The sequence below is a fragment of the Cololabis saira genome, chromosome 11, assembly GCF_033807715.1.
Source record: "Cololabis saira isolate AMF1-May2022 chromosome 11, fColSai1.1, whole genome shotgun sequence".
In the NCBI taxonomy this organism is placed as follows: Eukaryota; Metazoa; Chordata; class Actinopteri; order Beloniformes; family Belonidae; genus Cololabis; species Cololabis saira.
The window spans coordinates 24953020-24968627 of NC_084597.1; the positions used below are offsets into that span (position 1 = coordinate 24953020).

Below are 15608 nucleotides of genomic sequence, written 5' to 3' on the forward strand. Positions count from 1 at the left end.
TCACCCAGTATAACAATAAATGTTTTTGAATATGATCACAGACTATACCTTTAAAAGGTTTAAAAATTCATTAGAAATGGGGTCAAACTTGTTATCTATATGCAAGTTAAAATCAGTGCTTCAGTTGAAAGAAAGTCTCGGGTAAACCTGAAATTTGATAAACTAAACTTTACCTTATTGCAGACTTTTTTGATGTGGGTTTTTAATTTGAGATTAGCATCAATGTGTACTCCTAAATAGTTGTACTCTGAGACAACCTGTAGTCTCTCTCCAAAGATGAGAACATCCTGTTCTACAACATGACTATGAACCTTGGAAAAGAACATACAGTACAAACAGTCTTAGAAACATTCAGTTGTAACAGTTGTTAAGCCAGGATGTAACATTTACCATAACATTTGTTAGTTTAGTTGCAGAATGCATGTTTTATATATTTTTTCTAATAATAAAGAGCATGGGGAGTGTGGAATGGAGGTAAAGAAGAGAGCATAGGCATGGGGCAGTATATGGAAACTCTGGAGTTTTCTGTGGTAGAAGAGCACTGACAGCAGGGGGAAAAGTTTACATAATGGCAGTTTAAATCAAGCCTTCTATATGGCTTGGAGAAAGGTGTACTTTGGGACGTCGGAGTACTTTCTAACTCTGTAATAGCATCACCCATCCTGTGAGGTGTGGTCTGCTGGAGCAGCAGAGAGGGAGAGAGATAGAAGCTGGACAAGATCATCAGGAAGTCCAGCTCTGTCCTAGGCTGTACTGTAGTCCTCTGGACTCCGGGAGGTGGGTCACAGAAGGGTCATGGTCGAACTGACGTCTATGCTGGATCTCGAGTCACAGCCCCTGCAGGACGTCTGCTCTGGAGAGCAGTTTCAGTGTCAGACTGATCCACCCTCACTCTGTAAAAGACAGATTCCACAGGTCCTTCCTTCCTGCTGCTGTCGGGCTCTACGATGAACACTGTTGCCACTGTACATATGTCCACCATCCGTCTGCTGCAATCATGCTGTACTGTATTATAATGTGAATCATCACAAGTTCAATATACCGTAATCACTTTAGTGATATTTTTATGTCCATGTCATACACACCTATGGGCACATTCTCAAAGTATATTTAGATATACGTTTATTGTATTAATATTTTTAATTTCTTATTTGTTTTAAATCATTTTGCAAGTTTTTGGCATTCTTATTCTATTCCTGCTGAAAATCAATTTCAGCATTGTGGGACAAATAAAGGTTTTCTTCCATTAATCTTCAAAAATTACAGTCAAGTACATCAGAGGAAGAGTCAGGGTTGGATAGGCTAGTCTGAGATGGTTTGGCGGAAGGATACTGAAGATGGAGATATCAGGCAAACAAACAGAGGAGCCCAAATAGAACATTTCTGGATGTGCTGAAAAAGGACGACGAAATCTTTAAATCATCAAGGCGTTCTGCAGCAAAATGTGGTGCCTAGTGTAAGAAAGCTTGGTCTCATTTGCAGAGCCATAGTCCTTCAAAAGGATAATAACCAATTGTGCACAAATGGTGAAAAACAAAACAGTGGATGAATCTGGTGTGACCTATCAGCACTGGTCTAAATCCTACTGAACATCTTTGGAAAAAGCTAAAGTCTAGAGAGAAAAAAAACCTTTAAACCTGAGCAATCCTGAAAATAACTTCTCCATCGCTGTTTTGCCAAGTCAGTCTAGGAAAGTTGAGTATTGAGTCTTTTTGAAACCACCATCTATCCAACATAATGCCACTAATCATTTACAGTCATTTCATTTTATTGACATTTTCTTAGACGCTGGACAATTTCAAACATTGTTTAAACCGCACTGTATGCTTACACTTGAATGCGTTTGTTGTTCTCTTGTTCTTCAATATCCTTTGAAAGCGTAGCATTAAAAACTATGAGCCAGTGTTTTCATATTTTTGAAGATTTATTTCTTCGCCATGAACTTCCAAAATCAAAAAAAAAACATGATCAAAAATACAATATAAACTTCTGAAAATTATTACACTGAATACTTTTTTTCTTCTTTTTTTTCTGATTTTCTCACACCAGGCAAAAAGCACTGAGCAAGTCCAGTTGGCCAGTGAGTGCTTAGCCATCTTTGCTCTTCTAGAAATGCAAATATGATGTTTCACATCTGTTGAGACTCCACCTCTCTTATGATTACCCTTAAAAAAAAAAAAAATTATAACATATAGTTCACTAGTTAGGCATTTGCCGATGATGAACAGTGCAAAAGTGCCTAATAAGGAGATCTGGACTTAATAACCGCGTTGACCTGTGTTGAAGTACATACCCAGATTTCATTTCCCACCAACATGAGCTGCCAGTCAGTTGAGACTGAAAGTGTACCCATTGAATGGACGCTATATAGCTGGAGAGACATAACTTATAGATTTTAAGGCGAGTTGTCAAATCAGTGCCCAAGGTCAAAAGACTGAGTCGAGTCTCTGACACTCCAAGAACCCAGTGGATGAAATCATTTGCAACCATCAGGGATGCACAAATGGCTGCACTGTAACTTGCCCGTTTATTTAAAAAATATGAAAGTTAATCTATGATAACTTATTACATTACACCTGTAAAGTACAATGAATCATTTTCATTCTTCTTGTGCACACAGAACAAAAAGCTTTGCATCTGTTCTCTTTGTGTTTTGAAATAAACGGGCAACTAATGTTCTTGCTGTCATGAAAAAAAGTTATAAAAAAAAAACTAAAATGAAAACAAAAAATAAACAGAAAGAAAGTTAGCAGTTAGGAAAAAACAAAACGACAACAAATTGTCCATTGATGGCTGAAGTATTTTTTTCTGGATTTGGCCAAATAGATATAGATATATGTATATATTGAGAAAAAAAAAAAAAACGAACAAGGCCCATGTACCCTGGTGGAGCAGAACTGGAAGAGAGGGAAGGTCTTTGTGTCCCAGTTGGTGGGGGGAAATTAGTGGTGCAGAGCGATTCTCTCGCCTTTCACCTACCACTCTTTCTTTTTCTCATCCATAGAGACTCCACCAGGTCCAAGTGCCACCACTAAAAGCAGGCCACCAATGACTGAGGTGGTCTGGAAGAAGTCGTACTTGAGGAAATCGTGCATGGGCTTGTAAGCAGGGATGGTCCAAAAAGCATTGAAGTAGAAATTGATGGCCAGAAGCCACACGACGAGGGTCAAGGCTGCAAGCTTGGTTTTGAAGCCGATGGCCACGAGGATGATGAGAGCAGTCCCCACCATGTTCTGCAGGATCTGTGGAAAATGGTAAAAAAAAAAAAAAAAAAACAGTGAGTGAATGCAGTTGGTAAATCTATGAAGATGAACTCAGGCATTTGTCACAACTAGCACTATTGTACTTCTTGTGTGATTTGCTCAAAAACTGACAGCTTAAAGTTCATAAAAATAAAACCCAGATCAGTGTAATCTTAGTGCAAGCTAAATATCTTTCAGGTGCAATCACAATTATAATTACTGATGTTCACTTTTAATGGAAAAACGGCCATTATGCATGTTAATCCTCAGTGTGAACAGGCAAATATTACATGTACCACATACGGTAATATAGAGAAGAACAAAATGTCAAATTACTTAATAAACATTTTATAAATGTTTGATATGGACTAGAAATGTTCTGATACCACATTTTCCTTCTGATATGATTCTGATATGTGGGCTTGGAGTATCAGTTGATATTCTGAACTGTTCTGATACCAGTCAGAAATTATGTCAGAGGCCCAAATATTAATAGTAAAGCTGAATTCACGCCATTTGTTCAGTAACAGTCTTGTTTGGTAAAGTTAAAAAAACAGTTTCAGAGATGTTTTTCTGAACCTGCCAACTGTGTGTTCAATTAGGGGGTAAAATGCAAAGTTTTTACTGACAATCAGGGGCTTTTCCAGGATAACGAATTGTACAGTTTTGCTTATTATTGCTGTTGTTTTCCGTGAGAAATTTCTCTAGTTTTTGAAAAGCCAACTCCAGAGTTGGCTCCTGTGGTACCCCTGTCCTCCCCTTTGACTTTATAAACAACTTATGCCCTTTCACCTGATAGCTCATTAAATACAAATAAGGGTGCTCATGTTACATGTAGCAACGTTTTCCAACCTCTAGAAACCACAGCCTTGCATGATGAGCATTCCAGTGTAAAATAACATTGGAATAAACTGGTTTCTGTTGGTAAAAACTGTGTATTAAATTGCACACAGACAAATACTTGCAGATCCAATTACCTCTGTTTTTGTCAATTATTGGAATCTGAACCCCAATACTGACTTATCATTAGCTTCGTTAGAAGGCAATTAAACTGCCAGCCACCATAAGTGTCAGACAGCCAAAGCCATCACTAATGTTCATTTTTAGGTGGATTTATACAAAAATAAAAACCCTGTAGGTATCCTAATTGCAGTTGAAACTGATGTACTGAATTAAAATTAACTGTAGGACCTGCACTAATTCTGAAATTACACCCTGACTTCTGTATTTAGCTCAGTCCATCCGTGCTGGATAGGCAAAGTCTGTGTTTGACAGTCATTGTTCCCACAAGTGCTGTTGAGGCCTTGCATTTTATCAACCTATTACTTTTGATTTAACATTAAATTTGAACATTAAGTTAAAAACATCTGATCAGACAAGAGTTAGATCTAAGTGAGGACACTTTACATTTTGACAAGTGACAAAATCGGAAGATCACTCATCAGTCTACGTTTTAAGTTGCCATGGTAACAGTAAACTTCACTTAAACGTAATCTGTATTTTCTTTGAAGCCTTGAGATTACGCACCGTAAGAGAGATTAAAATTATCTCATGACCTCAGTGTTTAGTGAAATAGGTAGGTAATTTGCAGTGGAATTTTTACTTCACAAATAACAGACATGGCGCATTCAGATGGGATTAAAATCACAGCTAAGGGGGCATTAGATTGCTAAATGTACACAGTATGCAGCCAACTTTGAACAAAAGTAAACCAAAGACAAATATTAACCAACAATGTTGATTTATAAGTCACTGGCTAAAACACACCAAGCTACTTGTATAGATCTTAATTGCTTAAAGACTTTAGTCATCGTCAAGTCCTAACAGGTCATTTCAAGGTGGCTTGGATCTTTCCTATCAAATCAAATGTGGTACAACAGAACACATTTTATCACTCGGTTGTATCAGGACTCACAGAGAAGAAGTTGGAGTCAAAGTGTAGCAGGGTCATGAACATGAGCACCAGCAGTACTCGGCCACCTAGCTGCATATACTGCTTTGGTGAACTTTCTCCCATGGAAGGAACTCCAGCAAACATGCTCTTTCCTTCCGAACGAGACTCAGCGAGCAGCAGGAGCAAACCCCCTCCAAGGGCCATGTTTCTAGTGGGAGGGAAGAGATGATTTTTGTTTTAGCATGATCTGATAAAAACACAGGTATTGGTTGGAGAAGCCACTTTACCAAACTAATCATCTGATAATGATCTCAGTCTAAAATGAAGCTGTGCGGGTCCTATTTGATAAAAAAAAAGGTAATTTTCCCCAGTCATTCATGTAATACAACCGAGCTGCCATAAAACTATGACTGTCAAGTAATAAGTAAATTTGCAACTACGTGCTAACAGTGAATACCTCATCTGTTTTAAGCCCACAGCACACACTAAAAGAGGAACTGAAACGCTGATCTGCATTTTACAGATGAATCATCAAGTTTGTTGATGTTCACAGGTCTTGATCACAGTAATTACTGGTGGAGTAGATTAGGAAAACCAGAACACTGCCACAGTTAAATCACAGTCATCCAAATGCTAATGGCCCTCTGTCTCCAACTCTTTCAGAATTTCAACACTTATAATTTGTGCAATTGAATCACATAACTTGAACAGTAATTTGGAGATGCATTACTACGCATGTGTGAGTGTGGGTCAGATGGTAGGCTAAGGCTACAGTGTAAAACACAGTCCAGTTCATGGAGGAAGACAAATTTGAACAAACTGTTTTATTGCGTATTGAACAGTGAGAGCTGAGTGACACCTACCTCATCAAAAATTTGAGGTCCCATAAAATGCTGTATGCAACAGTCTAGTGGGAAACATAAAGCATTATTAAATTAGACCAAAAATCATGATGCTTTCACACTTTAAAGTGCCAGTAATAAAAGGTGTTCTCACCTGTAACGCAATGATGCCAAATAATCCAAAGCAAGCATATTGTACAAAATTTCTACTGAGGATGAGGACACAGCCACCTGTAAAGAAAAAGATGACATAAATGTTTAAAATGGCCTGGCTCTTGACTCTTGAAGATTTCCTTTGATACAGTCCCAAATCCCCAAAAGTTGTTTCTCAGTGCTCCAACATGTCTCAGGCTAAACCACACGAACCCCAGGATACGTTTTACAAAAAAACAGTCTTAAGCATTCATTGATAACAATGTGGTCACTCCAGGTTCAGAATCTGGTTCTTACATGAATGAAAGGAATGAATGTGTTCTGTATTTGACTCTTTTTGCAGAAAACGCTTAGATAAACTTCAGTTGTGTTATGAATGTGTAATGCAATAATGGGCTTCTATCAGGATTTGGATATCACAGCACAGAAACTGCTTTGGTCATAGTCACCATGACCTTCTCATGGCTTATGACAGTGGATTGGTCACGGTTCTTGTTCTCTTGGATTCAGTGCAGCATTTGACACTACTAGATTTTAGATTTAGATGTATTTATTCAGCATGGTATAAAAAACAGAACAAGTAAAATACAAATGTAAAAGAGTGATTTGTAATGTCCTAGGCTGAGGCAAAAAGCCCAAGGGGCTTATATGAGGCCTCTGCCTATGTAAAATACAGCAAAAGATTGTACAAAGATTTAAAATATGCAGAATACATGATTGCAGTCTAAAAACAAAAACAAAGCAAATAAACAGCAGCATGAATAGAATACATGGTATCTACATGATTAAAGAAAAAATAACAAATCTACAAATATCATTATGAGAGATATTGAATGAGCAGACCAATTACTATGTGTGGCAATCCTGCAGAATCTTTTTTGCAACATATGAAGTTTATGAAGATGTGTGTTATAGGTAGCTCGCCAAATAATATTGCAGTAAGTGAGATATGGATATATCAAGCTATAATAAAGAGTTGGGAGACAATTTTCTTTTAGATTTAGATATTTCTTTTACAGACATGGTTGATGTGGTTTTTCCAGCTTAAACTTTCATGAATAATTACACCAAGGAAGATTGTTGATGTAACCTGAGTGAGCAGGCCACAATATTCTCATTAGTAGATTGGAGCAGGTTGTTGGAATTAAAGGAACGGCATTAAAATTATTCCAAGTCGTAATGGTCAGATTCATTTTAGATTGTCCATGTAAATGATTGTTCGAGTTGTACTGGGGTCAGTTGGAGTACAAGAGGTTTCTGTTCTTAGACTGATATGTTTCTCCTCATATATGGTGCCTTTAGGAAACACCATTACGAAATACAACATCAGAATCAGAAAAAGCATTATTGCCAGGTCAGACATAAATCAGACGAGAGAACTTGACTCCGGTTTAGACCGATGGCACCATTAATACGGACGCCATTATCAACATCAACTTTCATTGTCATGCAGATCCAACAGCCTTAATGGATGCATACATTAAACATGTGAGGACCTGGATGACTTAATCTCCTGCTTCTTAGTTCAGATAAAACTGCAGTTATCGTAATTAATCTCTAGCAACTCGAGGAGGCACCGCTGAGCTGTACAGATAATCGTGACCACATGTCCTTAGCTCTGCTGTTAGGACTCATTGTGCTATTTCTTATCAAGACCTGTCTTTTAATTCTCATATAAATCAGATCATGTTAGCTTTCTCTCATTTGGTTAATAGGAAAACTACAAACATCCTGATTTAAGAGGAAAAATAAATGCGTGCCTTGTTACCTCTAGGCTGGATTATTGTAATAGATTTCTTTCTTGCTGTATAGTCATGTTAAAAACCTTAAACTGGTCCAAAATGCTGCAGCATGAGTACTAACTATAAGTGGGAACCGAGATCACGACTCACCAATTCAAAATATGACTTCTTACATTCAAAGTAGTGTTTTCCCGATCGATCAGGCCCGATCACAGCATTTTCAAAACATCGGTATCGGCCAAAAAAGTATCGGGACATACCTAGTTATTAATGTTTTTAATATATATTAAATCGTTTTATATATCGTTGCATTTAACGTTACTTCCAGTCGGCGGCCGGCATCACTGACCAAGTAAGCGAAACTAACATGGTTTACATGTTTGAATTGTGAAATTTTATATAAGGTATGTTCATGCTGCATTAAGCTGCTGCTATTCATTTCATGCCATTCAGAATGTTGCACTAAGGTTAAGCCAAAAAGTATTTTAATTTTCTTGTGTTTGTGAGTTTGACTGGATGTTATTCAATTACCTCTTTTGAAGTTAAATGTATTTATTTTTGTTATTGCACTATTCTGCACTTTTTGTTTTAGTTTACAATTTCATGTTTTTACATTTTGTGGCACCAGTGCTGATAAGCTTTGTTCAAATATATGTCCATGTTGTTCTCCAATGGACAATAAAAGAAACTTGGGATAATTTAGTTTTAGTCCTCTTTTTTTTCCTTCTTTTTTTTTTATTCATTGCCAAAATGTGTCTTATCGGGGAAAAAGTATTGGAAATGTATCGGGAGCCAAAAAAAGTGATCAGATCGGGAAAAATCGGGATCGGCAGATACTCAAACTCAAGTGATCGGGATCAGATCAGGAGCTAAAAAATCCTGATCGGGACAACCCTAATTAAAAGCCTTCAACGATAGAGCTCCAACGTATTTGGAAAACCTCATAGTTCCATCCTGTCATAGCAAACACTCAGCTCTCTAAATGCAGGATTACTTGCTATTCCAAGAGTCTGTAGGGCTAGAAATGGTGGCAGAGCCTTTAGCCATCAGACCCCTCTATAATGAAATCAACTTCCGGCCTTAATGCCTCCCTACCCGGTCGGATGTGTCCCCAAAACAATGTGTGGAGAATTTTAAAGTCCAAACTGCGGAAATGACAACCCCCATACTGTTGCAAACCTTGGGATTCGTTTGCATGAAAAACTGTCCAAAAATAACACTTGTAATTCTTCACTACTTTGTGTGTGGAGAATCCAGTATCTTGCTCAACAATACTTCAACAAGTGAACTGCCAAAGTTGGGAAATGATCTGGAACCTCTCTGTTCAACCACTTCAATCCCAGTTCCTTTTCACTCACCCAGTTGTCCGATGAGGTTAAGGAGCACAAAGCATGTAGCCAGGAAGTAGCCACAGTTCCAGGTAGCTTCAATATAGTCTCTCTGCTCATTCCACTGGAACCACATGCGGATCCCATCTTCAAGGAAAGTGCTGATAAGACACAGACGTGCCAGATGGGGTAGGTACTGTTTGGTCACCCGCAGGAACTAGCAAACAAAGAGAATAAATGCATTTAAAAAAAATTATAATTTAAACTAGAGAAAAATCTAGTATAACCGAGTTCTGCATAATCACACTAATAATACGAGGACACCTGAATACATACCATTATTTTGCATAAAAGCTGGTATGCAACATAGAAAATAAAAAATAAATAAACAACCATAATTTTGAATCTATAAATGCTGCACTACGCTCCAACAGACTGCACAGACCCAAGATAGGATAGATAGTGGGTGGATTGAAAGATTAGTGGTGCATTCATTCAGTCTGAACATGGTGATCTCAGGTCAAGTACATTCTGGACACAGCATCATAATTTATCCAAAAGATATAACAAAAGTGTACAACATTATATGGGAACTGAAAGCTCAACTTTAATCACATGTTAAGTAAATGTATATTGCATCAAGGACTGCCTTGAAAGTGTGATAATGAAAGGATGTTGCTGCTGCAGTGATTGCCATACTGAAAACCAAAAAGAAACAATACCACGCACAAAATCCCCATAGCAACATTTCATCAAAAGCCTCTGAACAGTTGCAAAAGCAGCAATATTGGCTTGGCTTTGTTTCACAGAGTTGCAAATAAAAAAAAGAATCCCAACTGACCGAATAAATTCCAAAACATACATATAAGTCAGGCAATCTGCAATTTAAACATTTATAATATTTGTCATGAAAAAAACAGGAAGTTCAGAAACTTCCCTGTGAATGAAAAATCAGATTATAGGTTTGTTTATAATAATAGTATAAAATAAAAACTCTCAATAATTTTACAGCAATTGGATAGAATATGTGTAAGAAAGCAAAATGTGGGCAGGGTTCTGTAGTGGAATAGCCCTAAGCAAAGTTTTAAACCTAGATTTTTTTTTTAGACAGCTGCAAAATGTATAGACAGTACAAAAATGAAAGAAAAAATGTTCTTGGCAGATGTGCAAAAGAATTACACCACCCTAGGACCCTCTATTATGCAAAACTCTTCTGACACTACTCAACAGAGCTCTGGGGCCCTGCCCTCTGCTCCTCCCATTTAGCAGTCCACGTCAGCAGTCAGACCCTAACAGCCAATCAGCGACCACCAAATCTTACTAGGACTGCTCTGAGAGACATGAATGGACACATTCAGGGCCAATCCGTACAAGCCCAGGGTTCCTGCAACAGTCTAGAAATAGACAATTCTAAGGTGTTAAAATGCAGGTCCAGTAGCAATTAGTGAAGGATGAGCCCTCCAAAGCAAACGTTTCTGTATCCATCTTCATGTCATTTTAAGCACAAATTACATTTCTAGATTCTGCAACACTCGTGACAGGAGCTGTGTGTGTGAGTCAGGTGAAAGCTGTTGCTTTTCCTGACATGTGAACTGAATTCAGTCAACTCATCTGCTACCATCATATAAAAAGGTGACTCCATGGCTTGATGCTTAAACTCACAGTACTCCCATCAGAGCAGATAATGGCATTATTGCTGCCTTCTTGTTTTTCTTTTTGGTATTAATATAAAAACACAAAACTATAGCACAGTTGGCCCCTGTGAACTAGTAACTCTTAGATTCAGTGTTTCTCAATCCTGGTCCTCGTGGGCCCCTGTCCTGCTTGTTTTAGATAATACCCTGCTTCAGCACACCGTGATACAAGTATCTGTGTCATCAACAGAGTTGTGCAGACCTTGGTGACAAGCTAATTAGGACCTTTAACTAGAATCAGGTGTGTTGATGCAAGGAAACATCTAAAACATGCAGGACAGGGGCCCACGAGGACCAGGATTGAGAAGCACTGGATTAACAGAAGGCACAGGATGTGGAAACAAATCTCATGAAAACTTCCAGATCTGCACAACAACGAACATAAGAATCAGCCCATCCCCAAATGGGCTATAATCTCCCCCAAAAGAAGACAGAATATATGAATGACAGAATATATGTATGCATGTTAATAAGAGCTGTCATTTACCTATCTACTGTACAGCGAGCGAAAATAACCGAGTCAAATTCCCTGTCTTGTTTAGGGTTGCCACCCGTCCCGTAAAATACGGAATTGTCCTTTATTTGAGAAAAAAAATGTTGCGTCCCGTATTGAACTAATACGGGACACAATTTGTCCCGTATTTTTATTAACGCCCCATACACACGTCTGTCACACACACATCAACACTAAATTTAACAATAATGAACAAAATAAAACACAGGAAACATTAAGGCCAGCAAAATCTTTGTTTGTGTAAATTAACTTTTACACCATAGTTGAATTATTGAAATAAATTAACTTTTAAACCATATTCTAGTTGAATTATTGAAATAAATTAACCTTTACACCATATTCTAGTTGAATTATTGAAATAAATTAACTTTTACACCATATTCTTCCCCTGTAACTATATTATATATCTTGGCTGATGTGGACGTACGTAGAATAGGAGGATATTTCAGTTGCTAGTATGTTTGGCTATCTATACAGTCATACAAGTTCAATGCTATTATAGCACTTTAAACTTTAATTCAAAGCATTTTGTTTTTTTCATATAAAATAAACACATTTTTATGCAGTTTAGAAGTTTTGGGGCTTTTTTTTGGCTCCTGTGCTGCTGAAATCAGGGCGTCCCTTATTTCTATTTCTGAAAGGTGGCAACCCTAATCTTGTTTGACCTGACTTGGCCAAATAAACATGATTCTGATTCTTCTGATTCTGAAAAAGCCAAAGAAATACAAGTCTACGTTGAGAAAAGCCACAGTGGCACGAAGTGAAGACAAGTTGACATTTGTTTGAAGAATTACCAGCAACATGTTGGCACACACTTGTGTACTAATCGAAGTGATTTCACAACTGCAGACTGTGACACGGTTTAATATACCAAGCAGGTACAAATAAGCCTACATGCGAGCATTAACGAGCAAGCAACTTAATGTGTTTACTGCCAACTAAAAACAAATGGTCTTGTCTCTGTTTCTTAATGCTACCAAACCAAAGACACATGACAGGACCAGTCAAACAACAGCGATGGACCGCTGTGTTCACACCAACTGTGGAAATAAATTGAAACCCGTCACACACACAGAAAGGAGGTTAAATGAATCCCTCAAAAGCTGAACTTTGATTAATCTTCCAACTAGTTAGCGGCTAACATGCTAACCGAGGCTAGCGTAATCAACTCACCTGGTCTGCCACGTCTTCGGCTTTGTTCATAAGATCCTCCTGCCCCATTATTTGTGAAATATTAAGGTTTGTAATATCACACGCTAGGTTAAAGACAATTTTGTTTCTGGGTGTTGGTGTTTTTTTCTTGTCTCGTTTCTGCAGGGTGCGTGCAGGCTGATCCTCCCCCGGTGTTTACTTGAAGATCTGCGAGCAGGGAAAGGCCGCCTCCGCCCCACAATGCCCCGCGATCTGACGAGGCGCAGCGGAGCCCGCGGGGCCGCGAACCGCTGCATGCCACGTAGGCTGCACAGAGCAGGGACCGGGGACCGGGCTCCCACAGTCCACATAGCAGCACCACTCAAGGGGACAAAACTTGCTTATAATTTTTGAAAAGATCCATGTCTATAGATGATATTTTGGTATGATAACCCTTCCTGAGTGGCAGCTGTATCATAGTTATCAGCTCATGAAGTTACCCACCCCCTTCAGAAAATTACATTTTAGATAATAATAATAATAATAATAATAATAATAATAATAATAATAATAAATTTAATTTATAATGCACTTTCCATTCAGTGAATCTCAACGTGCTACAGCATTCATCCATCCATCCATCCATCCATCCATACATCCATCCATTCATCCATCCATACATCCATCCATCCATACATACATACATCCATCCATACATCCATCCATCCATCTACCTGTTGGTCCATCCATCCATCCATCCATACATCCATCCATCCATCCATCCATCCATCCATCCATCCATCCATCCATCCATCTACCTGTTGGTCCATCCATCATCCATCCATCCATACATCCATCCATCCATCCATCCATCCAGGGGGCAGCAGCCTCAGCAGGGATGCCCAGACTTCCTTCACCCCAGACACTTCCCCCAGCTCTTCCGGGGGGAGTCCGAGGCGTTCCCAGGCCAGAGAGACATAGTCTCTCCAGCGTGTCCTGGGTCTTCCCCGGGGTCTCCTCCCGGTGGGACATGCCTGGAACACCTCCCTAGGGAGGAGGGACATGTCTGGAACACCTCCCTAGGGAGGCGTCCAGGAGGATCTGATACCCAAGCCACCTCAGCTGACTCCTCTCAATGTGAAGGAGCAGCGGCTCAACTCCGAGCTCCTCCCGGGTGACCGAACTCCTCACCCTATCTCTAAGGGAGCGTCCAGCCACCCTGCGGAGGAAACTCATCTCGGCCGCTTGTATCCGCGATCTTGTCCTTTCGGTCACTACCCAAAGGTCATGACCATAGGTGAGGGTAGGTGCGTAGATTGAACGGTAAATCGAGAGCTTTGCCTTTCGACTCAGCTCCCTCTTCACCACGATGGTCCGGTACATCGACCGCATAACTGCGGACGCTGCGCCGATCCGTCTGTCAATCTCACGCTCCATCGTTCCCTCCTTCTCCTTCCCAGCATTCAAGGCAAGAAACTCAACACAAGCAGCAGTATCGTCACTAAAAGGTAAAAAAGTCATTAAAAAGATCATAAAAATCAATGGCAAATCATAGATCATAGCTAGCGTATGATTTCCTGAAAAGGTGGGTCTTGAGTCTACTCTTGAAAGAGTCAATTGACTGTGGTTCTCTCAGGTGGGCGGGGAGGGTGTTCCATAGGTTAGGGGCAACGGAGCAGAAGGCCCGGTCTCCCATAGTGACTAGTTTAGTTTTGGTGGGTTTGAGGAGGTTGTTCTTGTTTGCTTAATGGATGCGGGTGGGGGTCTGAGTATGGATCAGCTCCTTGAGGTAAAGGGGTGCGTTGCCATGGACGCATTGGTAAGTTAGCAGGGAGATTTTGTTTTCTGTCCAGGAGGAGATGGGAAGCCAGTACGCCTTGATCTCCTCCAGGCAGATGGTCTAAGATGTTGGTGCATATCCTGGTTTAGACTCATGTACAGGATATCTGTCAATGTTTCACAATATTGTCTTTGGTATCATTTTAAAGGGGTCCTGTGAGTATTCCAGTTTTTGTATTTTGTGTCTCTGTTGTTCCTAGATGACACAGGGCTAAAAGATAGTATATCATTCAGGTGAAAATTGTGTAAAAATGTGTGTTGTTTATAGTTTAAAGAGCTGCAGTGACCTCTATGTTGGTCAGAAAGATGCACATCTTAGCTTGAATGAATGCTTTAAAGGTCACCTTTAAAATGATACCAAAGACAATTTTGTGAAACCTTGACAGATATTGACCAAGACCTCTGCTGAGCTTTTTTCCGGACAGAGTTAATGTGGGTTGTCCACTTCAGGTCCCGAGAGATTGTGTATCCCAGGAACCTGAAGGAGTCTGTGGTGAAGACAGTGCTGTTTTTCCTAAAGTCCACTGTCATCTCCACAGTCTTGAGCGGGTTCAGCTCCAGGTGGTTCTGACTGCACCAGTGGACCAACGGTTCCACCTCCTGTCTGTACACGGACTCGTCACCCTCCCGGATCAGGCCGATGACGGTGGTGTCGTCCACGTACTTCAGGAGCTTCACAGAAGCAAACCTGAGGTGCAGTTGTTGGTGTAGAGGAGGAAGAGCAGTGGCAAGAGGACACACCGTTGGGGGGACACGGCGATGGGGCAGGACTGGCCAATGTTTGTTGCGTCCTTCTACTTGGTGATAAGGATCCCACCTGCCCTATGCCACACTCTGGGTATTTTCTTATCTGCCATACTGTCCTCATGAGGCTCCAAAGGAACCTACAAACTGCTGGTGCATTCTTGTACACTTTGTATGGGACTCCGTTTGACCCGGGAGCTGAGGCTGTTGGCGCCCGGTGGACAATTTTTTCATCTCTTTCCACATTGGAGGACTCAAATTGATGCTTTGGGGGGTCGAATGCTGGTAAAAAGAAGAATTGGGGTCTCCAGGAAATATCAGGTTTAGAGCGGCAAGGTACGGATGTGTGTCCAAGTTAAAGGAGCATGAGGCTCCTTTTAAGAAATGAGACACTCTAGCGCCACCTTTCACCACGACGGCCGTCGGGGGTACTGCAGCCAACAGTGAAGCCGGCACGGGAGAACGGGGGAGAACGTGCATGCAGC

At 40.0% G+C, this 15608-nt stretch overlaps 1 protein-coding gene across 1 annotated transcript; it reads right to left on the reverse strand.

Annotated features, from left to right (window-relative positions):
* Window positions 1–1905: 1905 nt before the first annotated feature.
* Window positions 1906–12801, reverse strand: surf4 (surfeit 4). The gene is made up of 6 exons (XM_061734138.1): window positions 12583–12801; window positions 9232–9418; window positions 6133–6209; window positions 6000–6043; window positions 5158–5344; window positions 1906–3242 (listed from the first exon to the last, which is right to left on the reverse strand). Exons 1-6 carry the CDS (start codon window positions 12628–12630, stop codon window positions 2976–2978), a joined length of 810 nt encoding a protein of 269 aa, XP_061590122.1. The 5' UTR covers window positions 12631–12801; the 3' UTR covers window positions 1906–2975.
* Between the last annotated feature and the right edge of the window lie 2807 nt (window positions 12802–15608).